General features: G+C 34.1%; 1 protein-coding gene across 1 annotated transcript in view; it reads left to right on the top strand.

Moving 5' to 3' along the window:
• ATAD2B (ATPase family AAA domain containing 2B) overlaps positions 1–16,858 on the top strand; it is a 156,388-nt gene that overhangs the window by 88,602 nt on the left and 50,928 nt on the right. Inside the window, exons 17-18 of the mRNA XM_040622943.1 lie at positions 1,417–1,552; positions 9,718–9,904. Coding sequence (XP_040478877.1) covers positions 1,417–1,552; positions 9,718–9,904 — 323 coding nt within the window. The remainder of the gene's footprint in view (positions 1–1,416; positions 1,553–9,717; positions 9,905–16,858) is intronic.

Raw genomic sequence — 16,858 nt, 5'->3', positions numbered from 1 at the left:
CTCTGATTTTGTCTTGTTTTATTTTTCCCTCCCTTTGCCTATGATCCTCTGTTTGTTTATTAAATTCCAAATATGAGTGAGATCATCTGATAATGGTCTTTCTCTGATTCACATATTTCACTTAGGATAATATCCTCTAGTTCTGTCCACGTCGTTGCAAATCATTCCGTCCACATCATTTTATTTGATGGCTGAGGAGTAGTCCATTGTATACATGTACCACATCTTTATCCATTCATCTGCCAATGGACATATGATATAGTTCCTTTATTTTCATTTGAGAATTTTTTATGGCATTATTATCTGTTTTATAAATTTTTAAAATAAGTATAAAGTATGCTTTAGTTCCAGTTCTTCATGTACCAGTGGAGAAGAGAAACCAAATTATGATTATTTGATTTATTTGATTATTAATTGATTATTAATAATTACTTTTAATTTATTTAGTTATATTATTCTGGTTTGTTTTGGTCTTAATATTCTTCTTAGACTGGTATATGAAATTATCACTCAAAAGGTATTCAATTATTTTTCAGGTTAACTTTCATAATTTATTTATACTAAATATTTAACTTATAAAATCCATTGTTGAAATCTATATCTGCCACACAGTTTAGTACCTCTTTGTAGAAATCATCCCCTTCCCCCCCTTTTTTGGGGGAGGGAAGAGTATGATTTCTATCAGTGTTAATTCTCTCTCATTTATCTACACTGTAGCATTGCTTTTTATTGAGCGAATGGACACTTTTGTTAGGTATATGTGAAGCACAGTTACTAGTACTTCAGGTTGTAGTCCAGGTAAAGTATTGAGTATTGCACTCTGAATAGAGTTTATAGTTCCAGTTTGTCCATTGAGGAGTAACAGATAGCAGACTCATATAGGGACTAATGTTTCTTGAATGAGTTCATATTTAAGATTGGTTTTGTTTCCACAGAATTCCTGACTCCCTTAACCAGATATGTAGATGTGTGTATATGTATGTGCCATGTTAAAAAATAAGTCAGTTTGTTCCTAATTGTTGTTTTTATAAGAGTTGGCCATAACTCTAGCACCCTAGTAGCTAAGCAAGATATTATATATGAAATGCACTGGTTTTGGTCAAATTAACTTAGAAATTTTTAGTAAGCATATGGGTGTCATTTCTTTTCCAGACTTTTTATAGTTATCCAACGAAGTCTTCCAAATCACATCTCTTAGTATTTAGGTAGTCTGTAAAGGTGAAAGAATTCCATTAGTTCCATTTACAAATTATTAAAAAAACCTGCAGTTTGTCAGTTTGCCTAGTTGAGCTGTATTATTTGATAGGTAACTTATTAATGTCACATGATTTTTAAACCAATTTTCCTTAGCTTGGTGGGGCATTAATATTAAAGGACTTTATAAGCCTCATAATCTGTGATTTTTTTTTTGAACAGATGTAGAAACTCTGATTTTAGATGATAGTGAAGATGAGAATGCTTTATCAATTTTTGAGACCAGTTGTCACTCAGGATCACCAAAGAAACAGTCGTCAGCTGCTGCTGTACATAAACCCTACCTTCATTTTACAATGTAAGTAACATACCAATTTTTAAAAAATGTAGTGATTTTTACTATTTTATGGTTAGAATTATGGTATATTTTTACTTACAGTTGTAACTTCGAGGTGTTTTTTTATGCTTTTTGGACACAATTCTGGGAAACTTACTGTGTGTGCTTTTTTGTGTGGTAATAAATGGATTTATTGGTCAACTAAAGTTTATTTTTTTCTAAACTGTGACTTTTTTTAAAAGGAGATTTATTTATTTATTTAATTTTAAAGATTTTATTTATTAGAGAGAGAGAGACCACAAGTGGTGGTGGGGGGGAAGGGCACAGGGAGAGGGAGAAGCAGACTTCCTGCTGAGCAGGGAGCCAGCCAGTGGGGCTCTATTCCAGGACCCTGAGATCTTGACCTGAGCTGAGGGTAGATGTTTAACTGACTGAGCCACCCAGGTGCCTCTCTCTTTTTTTTTTTTTTTTAAACCAGGGTGGAAAGAAGGGTTGTCTTTTAGAAAGTCAGCTCATGTCCCCAATTTTAATGCCTTTTATTTTGAACTAAAATGGTTAGAAATGAAATATATATCGTTATCTGGAATATTTTAATTTGTAACAAGTGTCAAATGATAGGGATTCTAAGAGTACTAAAAAGATTCTGAATTAGAAATTTCTCAGTAAACAGATAAACAGATAACTTTTTGATTCTCCAAAACCTCATTGGTTTACTCTTCCCTGATGTAGATTTTATGGTTTTTCTATTTACATTTACCTTTATCTGCGTTAAAGCAGCTATTGTTATGCACTTTTTATTGGGTAAACAACTTTAGTGCTAACGTAATTTTAAATTAAGAGACCAAATAGTTTTCAAATACTAGCAGCTTCATCACTGGCGTTTACGTAATAAGCCTGGTAGTTGTAGGACCATACTGCTCTGTCAGGTAGGTCTGATAACACTTTTATTAGAAAAGGCTGGATTGATTATATGTACTTTTAAGTAATTTTTTTAAGAGATATTTGAACAAATTTAAGTCTTCAACTTTAAGTTTCTCCCATGTGGATTTTGGTGAAATGTTAATTTGATTATTTGCACTGATAACTCTTTCTTATTTTTTAAAATGAGACTAAGTTACTTTCATTTACTTTTTTTTTCTTTTGTTCTTTAACAGCAGGTTCTTCTATTAGAAACTTTTCTTCTATTCCAGATCTTTTCTTTTATGCCTTCAGGGACGTTTTCTTAGACTTTTTCAGTAATTTCACAAAACTATTTTATTGATGGCTAAGGGAAAACCAAATAATCATTTTTTTTCTGACTCTCAACTGGCTACCCTGTGTGCACGTGTGTGATTTGTTTAGTTATTTGGATTTGAAATATATAATAGGAGCTAAGAAACTCTCATCAAAAGACTTCCAATTTTATGAGCCAGCTCTGTTGTCAGTAAAGTGATACAGAAATAGAGTTTGATTTAGAAAACTTCATGTGCAGTTTTGAGGCTTTTTATTAAGAACATTCTCTGTTATTTAATGTGTATCACTGGTATGGCTTGTTTTGTTTGGTTTAACCTTTTTGAATGAATTGGTTTAATTTTAGCTTCTTTTATGTAAAATTTCTAGTTTATGATGTGATTTTTATTTAATAGGGAGACAGCTATATCCTAGGAGTAAGCTTTTTTTGTTTTAGATGTTTTGGTAAATTCCAATTATTTCTTTATTTACCTACCCATTCTCCCAATTTTTATGTGTTTATGCCTGGCAATGTACTAGGTGCTGAAAACATAAGCATGAGTAAGATGATGTAAAGTAGTTCTTACTCTGGAGAAGTTCTTTTTATTGAGGGTGACAGACATTGTGATATGGCTGAAGTGCTGTGATAGCAGAACTAGAAGCTTTCATTGGAAATCAAGGAAGGCTTGACAGAAGAAATGGTGATGTTTGCTGACCTTCTGGGTATGAAGGGTCAGAGTTAACATCTGATAGTGCTCATTACAAACTAGACATGTGGTAGGTATATAAACCTTGAGGCTTTATATGTAGCAATACATATAGACCTCTCATCAGTCATACAGCATTTGTGGTATGGTCATTTTATAGATGAGGAAACTGAACCACAATGAAAAATAAGAAAATTGCCCATGATTAAGGTCTTAGCAGGTAGCAGAGTTAGGCTCTGTGCTTTTTGTTTCCTAGGATCCTATTTTTTTTTTCTATTATACTATGTGATTTCCAAATTGATTTCTGAACTTAATAGATAGCGAATTGTATTGTTTTTTTAGGTAGGTTGGACAGTAGGAATTTTCATACTTTCCAAGAAGCATACACTTTAGAATAGAGGCCTTTAATAAGGGCTATACGTGGGTTTTGTTTGTTTTTTGTTGTTGTTGGTTTGGTTTGGCTTTGTGTTTGAACCAAGTGTTAGCATGTTCCAGGTCAATACAGAAAAAGTGCTTGATAGGTAGAAAGCATGACTTTAATACTGGTCTCCGGTAACACTAGCTTGGGCATTGTTGGTGGGTTTCTGTTTCTGGGAATAGTTTCCTAAAACAATGGTGAAACCTTTATTTAGATTTAAGGTGAAATAGAAGTCAAGATATTTAAAGGCTACCAATCTGATAGAAAACCCTTATGATGGAAAGTAAGTTTTCTTTCTTACTGTATATTACCATAAGGGGATTAGAAACAGAGCTTTCTGAGGTTTTCTAAATGAAAATAGCTTTGTTTTTTCTGATTAGAAAGATGATATACTCTGTAGAAAATTCAAGTAATAAAGAAGAGCATAAAGAAGAAAATAAAAATTAAAGCCCAAGCACCTGAAGGTAATTTTTGTTAAAGTTTTGGTGACCACACTTCCATATTCTATGTGTATAGACAGACCCACATATTATTTTATGTAAATTAAAATCCTCCTGTAATGCTAATTTAACTTGCTTTTTTATCTACTACTTTGGGAACATTATTTCATGCCAGTATATGTTTAATATCATTCTCTTAAAATAACTACATAGTATTTTATTTTGGGGATGTTCCATAATTTTTATAACCTTATTAATAAAGACTGAAATATCCAATTTTCTTCTTTTATGATAGATATGTGGATCTGGATAGGCATCTTTCTCAGTATACATTTTTAACATCACTATCTGATCCATAGCTTAGGGTAAATTTTAAAAACAGTGATTGCTATGTCAAAGGGTATATATACATTTAAAAACTTGATACAGGTTGTTAAATTGACTTCCAGAACAGTTGTACCAATTTACATTTTTAGCACCGATATATGAGAGTGTTATTTTTCCTATACCCGTGTCAATTCTGAACACTGCCTTTTTAAATCTTTGCCAACCAGATAGATGAAAATAATATCTTCTTGCTTGTTTGAATCATTCATTTGTTCTTTCATGTTTACTCATTCACATATTTTGTCAAAGTGCCCATCACGTGCCATATGTTGTCCTAGGTACTTGGAATATGTCAGTGAACAGAATGGACAAAGACCCCTGACCTCATTCAGCTTACCTTTAAGGTGGAGATAGACAATAAAACAATAAGTATAATAGATAGATAAAATATTAGGTGATATGTACTATGAAAAAAAATGTAGAGAATAAGAGGTAAGGGAGTCCTTGGGAGTGCGATGAGTTGCAGAATATCCTTGGATATACATATCAGCATGTATGTGACATAATTGCCAAATTTAAGTTTGGAAAATTTTGCTTTTTTCTATTACCACTAATCATGAGAAAACCAAATTTCCCAATATCTACTCACTAGTGGTATTAAAATTAATTTTGTTTATCAATCTAACAGGTAAGAGATGTGTTTTCATTATTTTCATCATTTTTTCATCTCTGTTAATAACTACCAAGTCTCCCCCCATCTGTAACTACCAAATCTACTTTCCTTCCTTCTTCCCTTCCTTCCTCTCTTTATCCCTCCCTCCCTCCCTCTCTCCTTCCTTCCTTCCTTCCTTCCTTCCTTCCTTCCAAGATTTATTTATTTGAGGGGTGGGAGGGGCAGAGGGGGAGAGAGTCCTAAGCAGACTCTGCACTGAATGTAGAGCCAGGTGCAGGGCTCAGTCCCACGACACCGAGATCTTGACCCAAGCAGAAACGAAGAGTTGAACGCCTAACCAACTGCGCCACCCAGATGCCCCCCCGCCAAATCTATCTTTCTTTTTTTTTTAAGACCCTATTCATTCATTTGACAGAGAGAGAGACAGCCAGCAAGAGAGGGAACACAAGCAGGGGGAGTGGGAGAGGAAGAAGCAGGCTCCCAGCAGAGCAGGGAGCCCAGTGCAGGGCCCGATCCCAGGACCCTGGGACCACGCCCTGAGCCGAAGGCAGAAGCCCAACGACTGAGCCACCCAGGCACCCATCCCTCAAATCTTTCTTAAGCCAACATTGGTCTTGAGCTTTGGACTATCTCTACCTGTCTGTTGCCCTTAGTGTGCCACACATTTTTCAGTATGTACTGGACTGTGTCTCCCCTTCTCCTCCTGTGAGTCTGGTGAGCTACCATCCATGCAGGTGTTACAACTAGAATTGGACATCATCCTCAACTCCTTCCTCTTTCTTTCCTCTGTATCTGGTCAATGTCTAGGTCCTGTGAATATGTCTCATCTCAGGTTGTTTCTTCTCACCTCCTCTGACATTGTTCTTGTCTAGATTACCATTAACATCTTATTCCTGGGTTATTACTGCAGACTCCTAACTGGTCATCTTTCCTCCTGTTTTGTCTCCTTTCAAACCTTTTCCTATACTGACATAGTGATCTAGAGTTATCTTCCAAAACGTGTATGATCATATCACTTCCCCTGCTTAAGCTAATATGCTTCCTCATTATCTTCAGTGTGCATTCCAAACTTCTAACATGGTTTACAAAACCCTTTGTAGCTTCATAGTCTGATTCTCCTTCCCTCCTCTCCTCCTTAACTCCAGAACCTTTACCCATACGTTGCCCTAAAACCTTAAAGAAGCTAACTCTATGAACTATTACTCCAAAGGGCCAGGGGCCTTTGATCCTTTGTACATCCTATTTTTATTTCTTAGAAATTTGTCCTTTCTGCCTCCAACCTGTTGAATTTGTGCTTTGGTAACACTTTCCAGGAAAGCCTTGAGTCTCTAATTAAGGTCTTTCATAGCATTCTCCACTTAAACAGTGCTGCTTGTTAATCACACTGAATTATATTAGTTGTATATTTCCTTTTCCCACTCAATACTATTCAAGTATGAGCTCTATGATAACAGGTGGTGTTGGGTATCTGGGGCTGAGGGACTTACCATAGGAAGCATTCTCCAATTACTAAATGAATGAACATTTTTAAAAAAAGTTATGCTTCTATTTTCTTTTTGAATTATATGTTTATATCCTTTGCCCAGGAAGCTGTTTTCTGTTAAAACGCTATGAATATAAGCTCTTTATACATTAAGAACTATTCCTATTAATGGCAGATTCTTTGTCTCATTTAGTTGTTTGCCATTTGTTTCAGATTGTAATTTTTGAGTTAAAAAAGTTTGTAGATTTTTATGAATTAAAAGTACACAAATCTTGTTTTTTCTTTTTTCTTTCTTTGTTAGAATTAATTTTGTTCTGTGAAATGAGGATCTGAGTTTTCCCTATTTTAAAACAATATTTTATAATTCATCCCCATTCCATTTATTTTTTATGCTTATTTCCTGGGCTTTCCAGTGACTTGTTTCCTGGGCTGCCTATTATATTCTGATCTGTGTTTGTTTTCTTTGGTGTATTCTACATTCTATTCTATTATTCCATTCTGTAATACATTTCAACATACAGTGCATCCTAACACAGTGGTTCAGCTTGGCAGTTATATGGGCCTGAATGAGAATTTGAACTCTTTCACCACCCATTTGTACAGTCGCATACCTAACTTCTCTTGATTCTTGGTTTCTTCATCTGTTTAATAAGAGGAAGCTATGTGTTTCATAGAATTGCTAAGAAAGTTAAAGCTGTATGAAGTACTTATTACTAAAACAGGTTTAAATGTTCTGAAATTGGAGCTAGCACACTTTACCAAAATTTTCTTGATGTTCTTACTTACTCTTTCAGATGATATTGTGATTAAGTTTTAAATCTCCCCTTCTTCCTCAAAATTTTTTTCAATTTTGATGTGAATATTTAAATTTTTTTCTCATTTTTAAATTGTAGTTAGTTAGCATTTAGTGTAATATTCGTTTCAGGAGTAGAACTTAGTGATTCATCACTTACACGGCTCAGTATAACAAGTGCCCTCCTTAATACCCATCACCCATTTAGCCCATCCCCTACCTACATCCCTCTGGCAACCCTCAGTTTGTTCTCTATAAAGTCTCTTATGGTTACCTTACCTCCTCTTTTTTCCCTTTTCTGCTTTGTTCATCTGTTTTGTTTCTTAAGTCCCACATATAGATGAAACCATATGGTATTTGTCTTTCTCTGACTGACTGACTTACTTCATTTAGCATAATACACTCTAGCTCCATCCACGTCATTGCAAATGGGAAGATTTCATTATTTTTTTTTTTTTAAGATTTTATTTATTTATTTGACAGAGATAGAGACAGCCAGCGAGAGAGGGAACACAAGCAGGGGGAGTGGGAGAGGAAGAAGCAGGCTCATAGCAGATCACGCCCTGAGCCGAAGGCAGACGCTTAACTGCTGTGGCACGCAGGCACCCCAAGATTTCATTATTTTTGATGGCTGAGTGATATTTCTTGTGTATATGTATCACGACATCTTCTTTATCCATTCATCAGTTGATGGGCATTTGGACTCTTTCCATAGTCTGGCTATTGTTGATAATGTTGCTGTAAACATAGAGGTGCATATATCCCTTCGAATCTGTATTTTTGTCCTGTGGGTTAATACCTTAGTAGTGCAATTGCTGGAATTCAGGGTAGTTCTGTTTTTAACTTTTTGAGAAACCTCCATACTGTTCTCCAGAGTGGCTGCACAAGTTTGCATTCCCACCAACAGTGTAATTGGATTCCCCTTTCTCCACATCCTTGTCAACATTTGTCGTTTCCTGTGTTGTTAATTTCAGCCATTCTGACAGATATGAGGTAGTATTTCATTGTGGTTTTGAATGTATTTCTCTGATGATGAGTGATTTTGAGCATCTTTTCATGTGTCTGTTGGCCTTGATGTGAATATTTTAAATGTATGAAATAAAATACCATAAACTATAGTTAACTATAAATGGGTTAGGAAGAATTGACATCTTTATATTCAGGCTCATTTCACACTTTTGCTAAGAATCTTTAATATTGTTTGTTTTATTTTATTTTACTTAGCATTTGTGAATAGGACCTCCTTTCCTTCCTTAAATTGGTTAATGATGGTATTAGGATATGTTTTGATTTTTCTATTTCTGTCTTCTGAATTGTTACTTTTAGTAGATTCTGACAGTTATTAGCTGATTCTCTTGGATTTTTTTAGTGCATAATCATATCCTTTACAAGTAACAGTGTTTTCCTTATTTACTTCTATTCCATTTTTTATTTGCTTTATTCTTATTACATTGCTTAAAATTTCCTGCGTTATCTATAGTGATAGTAGATAAACTTGTTTCATTAATCATTTTAATGGTGCTGTAGAATCTTGAGACTACAAGGTGAATTCAGTTTAATATATTTTCCTAAATTTGCTTTCTCTGTTGCAGATCTTTAGATATTATGTATTAGGGTATGCGCATTTAGTTTTTATTGGCCGAAAAAACAGAATTTCCTGCCACTGAGAAAGTCCTACAGTTTTTTTCTGTGTTAAAAATTGTGGTAAAGTACATATAAAATTTACCATTTTAACTATTAAAAAAATTCTTACATCTTGGATGATCTTTGGATATATCTACTTCTTCGTTGAAGTGGGATTCTTAACATTGACCTTGGATAATTAATAGATAAATCCCACTTAGTGTCTGAAGCATTTTCCAAGTTAACACATATGATAGGATGAATACCCAGGTATTTTTACATTGTTTTAGAATGAATTTTTATACTTTACATCTTGGTTATTAAAATGGTCAGAGAGATCAATGTTTTAAAAATATAATTAATGAGAAAATGATTACTGTACTTAAAGATAAGAGAAAGTTCTATTAATTTGGAGTCACATTTTTAGTGTGAATATTTTATCTAATTTAATTTCATACTGATCTTCAGAGTATATGGTTTTGAAATAATTATCATGTCTTACATGTATTGCAGGTCACCATATCATCAGCCAACCTCTTACAGGCCAAGATTATTGCTGTCTGGAGAACGAGGCTCAGGTCAAACTTCTCACCTTGCTCCAGCACTTTTGCACACTCTAGAAAAATTCTCTGTGCACAGACTAGATCTCCCAGCACTTTATTCAGTTAGTGCCAAAACACCTGAAGAATCATGTGCACAGGTAGGTTTGTACCAAATCAGAGTATTTCTAACTTTCTTATTGTTTATATCTCTGTAGTGTTTATAGATAAAATTTTTTCAAAGAACAGTAATGTGAATATTAACTTTTTGTTGGTTATTCATTAACATTCAAAATTAAGGCCAAAGATCCTTTTGATATATATCATGTTTAAATGTGAGCTCATTGTTTTCCCTGTGATATTTCATTCTTTCCTGAAATTTTATTATCTTCTTTCTTATATTAAAGTTTTATTAAACATTGTAGAAAGGAAGTTTCTTTTGTCGTTTTCTGATCCTCTTTTCAATGCTGTGGTTTCAGAGCCCTTCTAGACTTCTATCTGTATTTAGAGCCTTCCCAAAGAAGGGGAAATGATAACCAATTTGAGATGCCAGGATTTAAAATTAATGTAGAAAAATGATAATTTAAAAATTATATATATTTGCATTAGTAGTCAAGTGTGTTTGATATTTGATTTTAAACTACTTTATGTTTGCTGGTTTGTGAAGTGCAAAGTTCTAGTGGGGCTGTTTGTATTTCTTGAGGTTTTACTATATAACTATGAATTTATTGTAAGTGTGTCATGTTGGAACTAGGGGTTAGGGGAATAAATTTTTTGAGCCAGAGGACCATGTCTCACCATTTCTGGGTCTCTCACACAGTGCCTTGCTCATAGTAAGTCCTCATTAAATGTTTAAGTAATGTTTCTTATAAATAAATTAGAGGAATATCACTTTTTACTTTGATTTTTAGCCTACTTTTAGAGATTAGGTGACTAGAGGAGTAACACATAAGAGCATTGCACGTAATTTTTTTGGTTTTTTTTCAGATACAGTTTATAAATATTTAATATCTACACATATACTACCAAATTGAAAACCATTCTGTACCTTGCAGCAAGAAATACGTATTTTTTCCAAAACCCATGGCTTAAATAAAAAGCTATATACTAGTAATTTATTCCAAGTTTTATACATTTAACTCATCCTGGCTGTGAGTGTTTTCCAGTAATGTTGATTATATATTTGTTCATGTTTTTCCTCTTTAGTGACACAAAATTATTGCAGTTTGGATGCAAGTAAGAGAATTACTCAATACCATTAAAAATAAATCCAGGGGAGAGAGAATCTAAACAGACACGTGGATGAAGAAATTGAGTATCAAAACACTAAATCCAGATAGTTTCATGGGTTAATTCTTTTAATCTTAAAGGATAAGATCTTTTTAATGCCAAACTAAAATACAGAGAAAACCCTAAGACTAATCTCACTTAGGGCAATGGTCATAAAGTAAATATTACAAATGGATTCTAGTAGCACATCAAAAGAATAATATACTATTATTAAAGCATGCAAAATTGATTCAGTTAGACATTGAGAGATATAAATATTGGAACAGACACATTGAAGTTATAAATATTTGCCTATGATAATTGTATATTTGGAAAACTTATAAGATCTACTGAAAACTTACTGGGGACAAAAGAGAGTTCTAAGGTGGACACTTGCAGAGTTAACGTAAAATAGTTCTCTTTTATATACATAGTAACAAGTTAGAAATAAGTAGAAGAAATGGTTCCATTTAAAATAACAACTAAGTTTATCTGGAAATTAAACAATTAATTTGCAGAGCCTAAAAGAAGAAAACTAAAAATTCAATGAGGAGGACAGTTGAATAAATAAAAAACACACCTTGTTTTTTAATTACTGTACAATTCAAAGTGTGCTCTCAGTTTAAATTGCAAATTGATTAAAATATCAGCTACTTTGCTTGTTGTTTGTAGCCTTGGAAAAATTGCTGAACTTCGTTGAGCCTTAATTTTCTCATCTATGAAATGAAGATAACGATGCTATATAAGGTGGTTGTAATTATTAAAAGAAGCCCATCCACTAGGGATGGCATATAGTACCCAGTAGCTGTTAGCTGTCATCATATTTATCACTACTCCTACAGATTCTTTGCATAGCTAAGGGCTGGTAAGACTCAAAATTGGAAAGTTGTGAGTTCTTCTTTAAATCAGTGTATAAATTAAATGCAGTCTCAAATATAATGTACCCACAATTTAAGAGGAAAACTTAAAAAAGGGCTTTGTATTTCTTCTAGAAAATAAATATGAGGGGTCCCTGGGTGGCTCAGTTGGTGAAGCATCTGACTCTTGATTTTGGCTCATGTCATGATCTCAGGGTTGTAAGATCGAGCCCCGCATCTGGCTCCATGCTGAGAGGGGAGCCTGCTTAAGATTCTCTCTCTCCGGGGCGCCTGGGTAGTGCAGTCGTTAAAGCGTCTGCCTTCGGCTCAGGGCGTGATCCCGGCATTCCGGGATCGAGCCCCACATCAGGCTCCTCCACTGGGAGCCTGCTTCTTTCTCTCCCACTCCCTCTGCTTGTGTTCCCTCTCTCGCTGGTTGTCTCTCTGTCACATAAATAAATAAAATCTTAAAAAAAAAAAAAAAAAAGATTCTCTCTCTCCCTCTGCCCCTCCCCACTGCTTGTGCACATGCTCGCTCTCTTAAAAAAAAAAAGAAAGAAGAAAAAAGAAAAGAAGTATGAGCATAGCAAGGACTATCCTAGAGGAAAAAAATAGAATGAAGGGAGCCCTACCAGGTTTTTAAAAATGTAACAGAACGTAGTAATAAAGAATATGTACCTGTGCAGGGATAGACTGACAAAGTAATAGAAAAGAGAATGAACACTTAGGGCTGTGTAGAAATGAGAATTTAATATCTGATGACGATTAGCACATGATGATGGTGATGACATTTGCTGTTATAGATTAGATGAATTATAAGTGGTCTTGGAAAACTGTCTGACTCTATGAGGGGAAAAAGAAAAAGAAAGTGAAACTGGATTTCCTACCTTTTTTTGTGGCCCCCAAATAAATTCTAGATTGTCAGTGGGACTAAAAAGAGAGAATTCACAAGGTCAATATATATATTATCTTGAATATGAAGAAGTCGTTTCTAAGCAATGAACACAAGCCAGGAAACATAAAGATATGAACAAATTTGACTTTATAAAATTTAAATTTCACATGGCAAAAATAATTATTTTAATAAAATTAATAGACGCAACCTGGCAAAAAAGTGTATTTGTAACACACATGTCAAGGGTAAGTTTCCTAAATATACAAAAATATGTTAAAATCAGTAAGAAAGAATGACAATGACAACCTCATATAAAAATTGGCAAAACAGCGTTCCATTTGTAGGAAGAAAAAAAAATAGAAAAAGCAACTAGTAAAAGTTTGAAAAGATTCTTAGCCTCACTTGTAACTGAAGAAAATGCAAATTAAAGCAATAGGATACTACTTTTGAAACAACTGTCTGGTTTGTGAAAATAAAAAGCTTGGTGGCACCTGGGTGGCTCAGTTGGTTAAGTGTCTGCCTTCGGCTCAGGTCGGGGTCCTGGGATTGAGCCCCATGACTGGCTCCCTGCTCAGTGGGGAGCCTGCTTCTCCCTCTCCCTCTGCAGCTTCCCCTGCTTGTGTGCTCTCTCTCTTTCTCTCTCAGATAAGTAAAATCTTTAAAAAAATTTTTTTTAAATATGAAAAGATTGATGATGCCTGGTGATTTTGGTGTGTAGATTGGCACTATTGTTTACAGTTTTAAGTACATACACCTTTTGGCTTAGGAATTTTACATTATGGGATTTTTCCTGAAGATGTTTTAGCTGTAAGTAGTCACTGCTGGATGTACAAGGACATTTATCCCAGCATCGTATAGTGTTGCCAAACTAAATAAGACCGACAAGCTAAATGTCCTTTAATGGTGGATGGCCTATGATAAATTATGGTATATCCTTACGTACTATGAAGCCTTTAACAAGGATGCGGTAAATTTACATAGGAGAAATATGTGAAAAGCAAGTTGTAAATCAGTCTATCAAAATATGATCTTTGTGTAAAAAAAACCTTAAAAAATATATATTCATGCTTATATATAAGTAGAAATTTTGTCCAAGAATAGCCTAAAAAACTTAATATTATCATTGCTTTGGCTTGGGGGAAGGAATTTGGAGAATTGGGGAATGAATATAACTTTGTCATTTTAGTTTACACCCTGCTGTACAATTTGGATTTTTTTTTAATATGTATATATGACAGTATCAAGCAAGCTACAGATAAAATAACTTTAAAAGAGGATCATTTTCAGAGTGAGAAAGTATTCTGTCTGTGGTTGTTCTTTATGGCTAATATGTGTATGTACATGTTCATAAATCCATTACTGACTTACATTAGGTGAGGAAATACTTAGGAAGCATTGTAGTGAACTATATGTTGGTGTTGCTAGGATCTTAGGATTTTTTTCTGCATTTAACTGGGCATCATTGGGCTAAATTTGAATTCTAACTGTATACTCTTAGGTCTCTTTCTCATTTCTTGTCTTTTACTACTTTTTTGTTGTGTTCTTAGGGAGGATGGAGAGAAGTGTCCTTTGGTAGTGGAAAAGAACAAAAACTTAGCACTTATTGTTTTGGTTGTATTACACTGCATTTATTACATCAAGACATCTCGTCTTTGCTTTTGCCTACAAGGTCCTGAGTTAGTAGTAGAGCTTATTTTTGAGTGACCACACCTGGGTGTCCAGTCTGCCCAGGGACTGAGTAGAATTTTGTGAGATACGGTAGCTGAAGCTCAGACTTCTGAACGTTGGCCAAAGACCAGATAAACTGTCCTGGTTAATCCCTGATTATTTGTATCTTAAGTACATATTTAAAGTTATTTTAAATTTGCAAATATGTTACTGTCTCTTCTAAAAAATTATCCAAAAGGAGACGATTACATTATAAAACTGAGGAATTTTTTTTCTTAATTTGTGAAACTATTAGTGGATATAAGAGAGTATAAAAGTCCTGGGAAAGAGAGCATACTAATCAGGGGCTAAAATGCTGGAAAGAATAAAAACTTCTCGCTCTTCCTTTGTTCTGTATTCCCTTTCTTCCCTTTTGCCTTACTTTTCCTGAGAGCTAGTCTTCCTGTAGGGAGGATTATCTCTAAATAGATGTGGTTTAGTCTGTGCCAAATTATTCTTCTGTGCTTTTCTCTTTTCCCCAACCTCTAAGATACTTACTATAAATTAAGTTGAGTTATTTAATAATGTGACACAAACATAATCTTAAAGGAAAGAAGTCTTAAATCGCCTTTAAAGGGCTGTATTTATATATGTGATAAAATGGAAAATGGAAAGAGCCCAGTTTTTTATATTTCTTTATACATGTTTAATTCTATGTCTGTTCTTTAAAACCTATCCACACACAAGCATGTATGTGAATATCTTCCTTTTTTCCTTCATATCGCCTCAGGTGATGATGAATATTAGAAATCGTGTGAAAACAGTAGAGGAATTAGTGTCTAGTCTAGGTTTTCTCATTGTTAATTAAGATTTGGTGAGCTAAAGAGTTGTCTGTGGGTGCTTATTAAAATTTCTGATTCCCTGGCTCTGTTCCCAGGGTTTCTGATTCCTTAAATTTGGGGTGAGCCCCAGGAATCTGCACTTTAAACCTACAACTGGGTGTTACTATCCTAGGTCTTCAGTAGATGACACTTGAGATACAGTACTTCGGCCGATCACTGGACTCTAGGTGTTTATTACTGAAAACAACTACCAGAGTTCATAAAGTGGCTTTGTGTGTGTGTGTGTGTGTGTGTGTGTGTGTCTGTGTGTCTGTGTGTGTATCTCTGTATCTACTTACTTACCTACCTACCTAACTAGGAGTGTTTTATAGTTTTCCAAAGGCTCTAGAAGGAAAATAGAAAACCCTGGTGTAGCCTGGAAGATTTATGATTGTTCCATTAAGTTCACAAGTAATTGAGCCCTACGTAAGGTTGGAGATGTTAGTAGCTGTATTGAAAGACTTATCTGTATTAACACTCTAAAAAACCCAGCAGCTATGATTCCCCTTTTCTGACACCTTCAAGTGTATTTTTTTTTTGCCTTTTTTATTATTTCTGCTGTTGATTTAGGAAAACCAGGATTGATGAGTGTATCGTATTTATTCTTCTCATTAATTCAGAAGTGTGATTGAATTGATAAATTTATGTGTTATCTGTCACAGGGTTTGGAGTTTGGATACTTTATGGTATTACAGATAATTTTAAATGGTCAATAAGGGTCTTTTTTTTTGGTGAAAATTTTCATATATTTCTGTTCCCTGAAAGAAATTGTATTTGGAAATGTTCAGGGGAAATTCTTTTTGGTTAAATAGCATGAAGGAATTAAGATACTTACCTATGTGTATTCTTTGGATGCTCTTGTGTTTGTGCATAAGGGTTTCTGGATTTCTCCTTAGCAGTCTGTGTATACTTTGGATACTCTTTGTGTTTGTGCACGTGGGTTTCTGTGTTTTACTGTAGCAACGATTTTTTTTTTCTTGAGTTGTAAACAAATTAAATTATCCTGGTCCAGAGTTTATCACATTTACTGAAATTCTTGAAGTTCTTAGGCAATGAAAATAACAGAAAAGGAATTTGGGTGATTTAATTTTCATTAAATGTTGCTTTATATTACAGTCATCGTGTAGAAACTCTAGTATAGTTATATTTTATAACAGGCTGATTTTGTATGCTTTTAAAGAAATCAAGCACTTTATTTCTTGAATCTTGATCCTAGACAATGCCTCCTTTTTACAGAGATACTTGATAAATCCTAGGTAAATAGAATATAAATGGAGTAAAGTGATAGATATGAAGTAATTAGTAATGCAGATATATTATTTATTATATTTTGTGATAGCATGGTATAAGGAATTAAACTTATTTTAATAGTGCATTTTAGTAGTGCTTTCTATTATAAAAATCAAGAATATTTTAGCCCCCAAGATTTTTCTTTTACCTATGTTTTATAAATTTTAGCACAAGAGCAAGACAAATTCTGGAAGTTTATTGATGACAAAAAGTTGTTTCCCTCTTTCTTATATAGCCCCTTTTAGGAAAGTGAAAGCTGTACTAGCTTGGAGCTTT

Source organism: Ursus maritimus, unplaced genomic scaffold, assembly GCF_017311325.1.
Source record: "Ursus maritimus isolate PB19 unplaced genomic scaffold, ASM1731132v1 scaffold_6, whole genome shotgun sequence".
In the NCBI taxonomy this organism is placed as follows: Eukaryota; Metazoa; Chordata; class Mammalia; order Carnivora; family Ursidae; genus Ursus; species Ursus maritimus.
Note: the sequence above shows the minus strand (reverse complement) of the source record. Positions and strands in the feature narration are given on the sequence as shown.